At 36.7% G+C, this 6,290-nt stretch overlaps 1 protein-coding gene across 1 annotated transcript; it reads left to right on the top strand.

Annotated features, from left to right (window-relative positions):
• Positions 1-931: 931 nt before the first annotated feature.
• LOC140835786 (uncharacterized) lies at positions 932-1,421 on the top strand. The gene is made up of 2 exons (XM_073201192.1): positions 932-956; positions 1,006-1,421. The coding sequence occupies exons 1-2, from the start codon at positions 932-934 to the stop codon at positions 1,419-1,421; spliced, it is 441 nt and encodes a 146-aa protein (XP_073057293.1).
• Positions 1,422-6,290: the final 4,869 nt, after the last annotated feature.

A 6,290-nucleotide genomic window follows, 5' to 3' on the forward strand; every position in this document is an offset into this window, starting at 1 on the left:
GCTAATATTTGCGACGGTTTTAATTACACCTTCGCTACTAGCGACGGTTTTTTGAAAAACCGTTGCTAATAGCGACGGTTGTTTCAAAAACCGTCGTACATCAATGTCTTAGTCCAATCAAGTCCCGTCCATTTACAAGGATGAGACCAAATTCATCCCATATCCTCTGATCCGCCCCACCTCAATTCTACAAAATTTCTCTCCCAAGTCCCAAGCCCTTTAGCAACAGAATAGAATTGTGGACTCCCGAAGAAATCGAATTGCTCATCGGCAAGGCAACAATCCAGGTAAGAATCGGCTATACATTTTTTATTTTGTTTTTTATAGCTTCTCTGTGTGTGATTTGTGGTTTCTTGATTGTTTGTTGTTGAGTTGTTGATTGACTATTACTTGTTTATTTGTTTAATAATTATTTTATTCTTGTTTAGGATTATAACTTGAACTATTTCAAAATGGAACATCAATTTGCTACAAAGAAAGGAAAAACATTGATATCCTTTTTCTTTAAGAAGAGAGATCGTCAAGCTAGGGAAGATACTTCAATTCCTACGGTCCTTACAATGCAACATCAATCCAGTGGAAGTCTTCTATTTCCCAATATCCAAATTCCTTCATGTCCCTCTCCTAGAGAAAATCATCAGTCTTCGTCTACTTTTATTGAACGAGATCCGAGAAAAAGAAAACAGATATGTGAATATCATGTTAATGTACGAGATGAGATAAGACGTTCATATCTAAATATGGGGCTTATCAACCAGATATGTTGGAGTATCCAGGTACAAAATTTGGAAGCCAGAATCTTCGTTTTCAGAAAAAATGGTTTCAGAATTTTATTGGTTGGAGTATTCGCCTTCAACAAATAAGGCATATTGTTTCTATTGTTTTCTTTTCCTGAATGATGTTAATTCATCTAATATCTCGGCATTGGTCAATGAAGGATTTGACAATTGGAAAAGGTAAACCAAGGAAAAACATGTGCTTTTCTTGCCCATATTGGTTCTGCAGCTTCTTCACCTCATACTATGTGTGAGAGAAGGGCTGAAAATTTGATGAGGGCCTCACAACATATTGATAAAGTGATGCATGCACAATCTAAAGAGGAAAAAGAGAAAAATCGTCTGCGTTTGAGCACCTCAATTGTAGCTGTTCGTTGGCTAGCACTTCAAGGTTGTGCTTTTAGAGGTAACTATGAATCTCTATCTTTATCTAATCGTGGAAATTTTCTTGAATTGGTGAAGGCTTTTGCAAAAATGAATATAGAAATTGATGAAGTTGTGCTTGAGAATGCTCCAAAAAATGCCCAATATATCGCTCCAGAAATTCAGAAAGAGATTTTACATATTATGGCCAATAGAGTACGACAGATGGTTCGTGACGAAGTTGGAGATAAATACTTCTGTATTCTTGTTGATGAAGCCTGAGATATATCTAAACGAGAGCAAATGGCCATTATATTGAGGTTTGTGAACAATCATGGGATTTTGACAGAAAGATTTTTTGCCATCAAAAGTGTTAGTGACACTACCTCAATGAATTTGAAAAATGAGATATCAAATGTTCTTGTTCATCATGATCTCCATGTTAAGAAAATCAGAGGCCAAGGATATGATGGTGCTAGCAATATGCGTGGAGCGTGGAATGGACTTCAAGCATTATTTCTCAAAGATTGTCCCTATGCATACTATGTCCACTGTTTTGCACATCGTTTACAACTGACATTGGTTTCTGCAGCTAAGGATGTTAGTGTTATTTGGGAATTCTTTTCTCATTTGGACAATATTGTTAATATTGTCACTTCTTCTACTAAGCGCATTGCTGAATTACATACTGCACAAAGAAATGAAATTGAGTATATGTTGTCAATTGGAGAATGTGATTCTGGAAGTGGTGCAAACCAGATTGGTAATTTGCAACGAGCAGAGCTACTCGTTGGAGTTCTTACTATGATTTGATAAAAAGCTTGATAGGTATGTACACTACAACTTGCAAAGTTTTTGAAGTTCTCAGTGATTATTCTCCAAATAGAAGAGTTAAGGCTGAAGTTCGGGGGATTTACAGAAACATGGCAAGCTTTGAATTTGTGTTTATTTTGCACTTAATGCATAAAATTATGAGAACAACAGATACTCTTTGTCAAATTCTTCAAAGAAAATCTCAAGACATTTTGACTGCTATCACATTTGTCACTACTACCAAAACTTGCCTTCAAGAATTTAGAGAATGTGGGTGGAATGAATTTCTTCAGGAAGTTAAAGTTTTTTGCTCAAGAAATGAAATTGATGTGCCTGACTTGATTGTCTATATAAGATTGGACGTTCCTGTCGGCAAACTACAATAGAACATCATTACCACTTTGATGTTTTTAATGCAGCAATAGATTTCATTTTGATGGAGTTAAATACTCGGTTCAATGAGTCATCGGTGGAACTTCTTCTCTTAGTACAGCTTTAGATCCTAAAAATTCATTTGACTCATTTAACAGTGATGATATTTGCAAGCTTGCGAAGAAGTGTTATCCTGGAGATTTCACAGATCAAGAAATTGTTGCTTTGGAGTATGAATTGATACATTATAAACTTGATGTGATGCAGAATTTAAAGGTTTCTACACTTGTTGAGTTGTGTCAGCAATTGACCGAAAGTGGACGGTCAAGTGTTTATGTTATGTTGACTAGATTGATTCATCTTGTTTTGACATCACCTGTGTCTACTGCCACTACTGAGCGGGCTTTTTCAGCAATGAAGCATGTGAAGACGGCACTTCGCAATAAAATGGAGGATGACTTTCTTGCCGATTGTTTGACACTCTATATTGAACGAGATTTAGCTAAATATATTGATGTAAATTCTATTATTGATGAATTTTATGTTTTAAAATCTCGTAGGGCAAAACTTCGTTTAACGATATAATGTAAATTTTTTTTAATAATATATTACTTATCATATTGAGTTCAAGCCCCCCCTCCCAACTTTTATTCCTGGATCCGTCCATGCTTCATCTACAATTATTTACGCTAATCTTGTATTTTCTCTCAAACACGATACTGACTTGAGCGTCGGAGTGGCTTCGCCTTTGGGCGGAGTCATCTCACCCGTTTTCTTTGATACACAGTTATATTTTTGGAGCGCTTTGATTCGATATATATATTGAAGAATTATCAAGGTATTTTTATAGATGCGTATTTTTTGAGCGCATCAACAGAGAGATGTCAACCACCAGCTGGTGCAATAATTGTTTGGTTTTTGTACTGAATTAAATTTGGGGTATCTACAATACAGTTTTGCCCCCCATATAAATTTCATCGAATGTTGTTTTTATTATCTGAGGGGATATACACGTATATTTTCAAATTACATTCAAACAACTTCTTTATTCGAATTTTTATTTCAATGATTTTTTCAAATCATTTATAATAATAATAATAATAATAATCTTTCTTTCTTTACATGTGTTTTTCGAATCCGACATGGGCTGTTGTAGTATATGGAATTTTATTATATAAAAAAAAAATGCACACCAACACTAAATCATTTTTGGAGCAAACATTTAACGCCGCTGTTTATTTGTTTATTATTTTTTATTCTTCTTTCAATAATAATAATAAATTTTTCTTAACATCTCAGATAATTTGGTCGCTTCGCTCTGCTCTCAACCTGCTGCTGCACCTTGTTTCTTTCTTCCTCACCCTATCTCCTCCAAAACGCATCGTTTTGTCTCTCCTCTTCCCCACCCACTTCCATTATGCTTTGTTAGCTGCCTTAATTATCCTAATGTACGGTGCCGTAAATATGACGCTTTTATTCATACTGGATTTTTCCACTACTCGAGTTATTTTCTTGTTTCATCTAATCACATTAATCTCAAAGAGTTTGCTCCGTAGTATTTGGATCTGGGTTTATCTGATTATCTCGAATAAACTCGATTTGTTTGGGTAAAAAATAACTTTTCTTGTTCCAGCTTATTACAGAGCATTGGCGGTGAATGGATTGATTTATTTTGTCTTTCTCGATTTCCTTTTTAACTCGTGTATGTTTAGTAAATCTTCAAGGCTGCGTTTGGTTTGAAGGATAAAATAAACTAATAATTAGTAAGTAAATGATAAAGAAAATGATTGTTGTAGGAATGTATTACATGGTGTTATGTTTGGTATGATTTTTAAGTGTGGGATAATTTTGAATATTTTGATAAGAGGACAAAATTGTCCTTTCTTTTTTTTTTCTTCCACTCCGGCGGCGACGGCGGCGGGCTGGCGACGGCGACGGCGGCAGTTAGGCGGCGGCGGTCCGGCGGTGGGTGGTCTGGCGGCGACGGCCGGCGACGCCGCCGGTGGGTGGTCTGGCGGCCATCGACGTCGGCGGTGGGTGGCGGCGGCGACACCGGCGGTGGGTGGTCTTCCGGCGACGGTCGGCGGTGGTCTGGCGGCGGCGGGCGGCGGCGGGCGGTGGCCGGTGGCGGCGGTCATGGCGGGAAGTGGTGGTGAGTTTGGATATAGGAGAAGGGTAAAATTGGAAAATAGGAAGGATTAAGATTTGGATTAATAATCCTAGGGGTTGAGGAGGTATTATTTTAATCCACTTAATATAACTTAATCATTTATAGGAGGTATTGACTTAGTTAAATAATCACGCGAACCAAACGACTGACTAGGTAGGATAAAATAATCAATCCCTCCTAATCACCCGAACCAAACACTACCCAAGTGGCTTTGTAGAGTTGTTTCCAGACAGTGCCATGTGAATACTGTGTTGGATCTCGATTTTCTACACGCCCAAACGCAGCTGAAGTTTTAAATTTTTTATTTATTTTGACAATCAAAATATGTTTCGACGCTCGTATGATTTTTCATAAAAACATTCATAGGATGTTTAAAAGTTATACCTCTGTGAATTAAATCACTTGGCTCCAACTAATCCGGTATGAACGGATTAGCTCTTGATGAATCCCTACGAACTTTCTTCGATTCTTCTAATTAGGTCCACGACTAGAAGATTTGTTCCTCTTCCAAATAGCACTAGAATATTTGGAAGAAGTTTCAACGTTGGAGAGAAAAATTGAGAGACGGCACAATATTTCTTTTGTTTCAAATTGTGGTGGCCGATTTTTTTTTCTTTTCTTTGGAGGATGCTTCACCTGAGGTGTTATGGTGGTTAGGTTTAGTATTATTTATAATAAAATAATAACCTAATTACATAATTAACATTAATGAGCTTGATTTAATTAATTTGGTTAGTCCAACTAGTTTAATTAATTTAATCAAAGCCCATTAAAACTTTAATTATTTATTAAGTTGGACTTGTACTCCTACAAGCCCATTAAACATAATACCAACCATATTTAATTTATTAATTAATGAACTCAACTTTTGAGCTTAATAAATTAAATACATTACAAATTCAACATTTGAATTTATTATTTAAATTAAAAATTCAACTCCTTGAATTTTTATCACCTCCAACATTTTATATTTAATAAACCCAACAATTGATTTTAGTAAATTAAATTCTCAAATTTTATAAATTCAACTCCTTGAATTTATTTTCTCAAAATTTAATTATCATAAATTCAACTCCTTGAATTTACTATATAATATAAATTCAACTTTTGAATTTATTCTCTCAACGGGAACAAACAATCCAGTACTTTGTGTGACCCTCAATGGTTCAGGGATACAGCTAGCCGTGGGTTCACAACTCTTTGTGATTCAGGACATAATCCTTTATTCGGGCTTACCCTAGTTAGCCTCATTCTTTTCATCAACACCTTGATCAAGAATGTCAGAACTCATTTCTGATAGCACCCATCGGATCATGGTAAGAGCGTCTAGTACCATCGCCCCATGATCCCCTAGGTATCACTGATAGTGCCTGCAAGAACCAGTCGATTATGATTAACGTACAGTACGGTCCCTTCATCTCATATATCCCGATCGAATCTGCAACCATTGGTTCATCGAGGGTTGCATATTAGTTCGATAACTATGTGATAACTATAATAGTGGCATCGCGTGTACTATTGGAGAACTCCTTCTCCAACATACATCTCATACTCTGGCCAGAGATTTCATGCACTATTATTTCATTAGATCACATAGGATATCCACACCCATAGGTGAGCGGTGAATCCCCGACTACAATGCACTGGCTCCTATATGTGTCGCAACTGTACCCAACCTCACCACCTGATAACTCTCCTGGAGCCGGTAAACGAGTCAAAGCACAGCCCTAGCATATAGAGCCTCAGTGTTGTCCCGGGTCGTAAGGACTAATGATGTACAATCATAACCACAGGAC

This window comes from Primulina eburnea, chromosome 7 (genome assembly GCF_022965805.1).
Source record: "Primulina eburnea isolate SZY01 chromosome 7, ASM2296580v1, whole genome shotgun sequence".
NCBI lineage: Eukaryota > Viridiplantae > Streptophyta > Magnoliopsida > Lamiales > Gesneriaceae > Primulina > Primulina eburnea.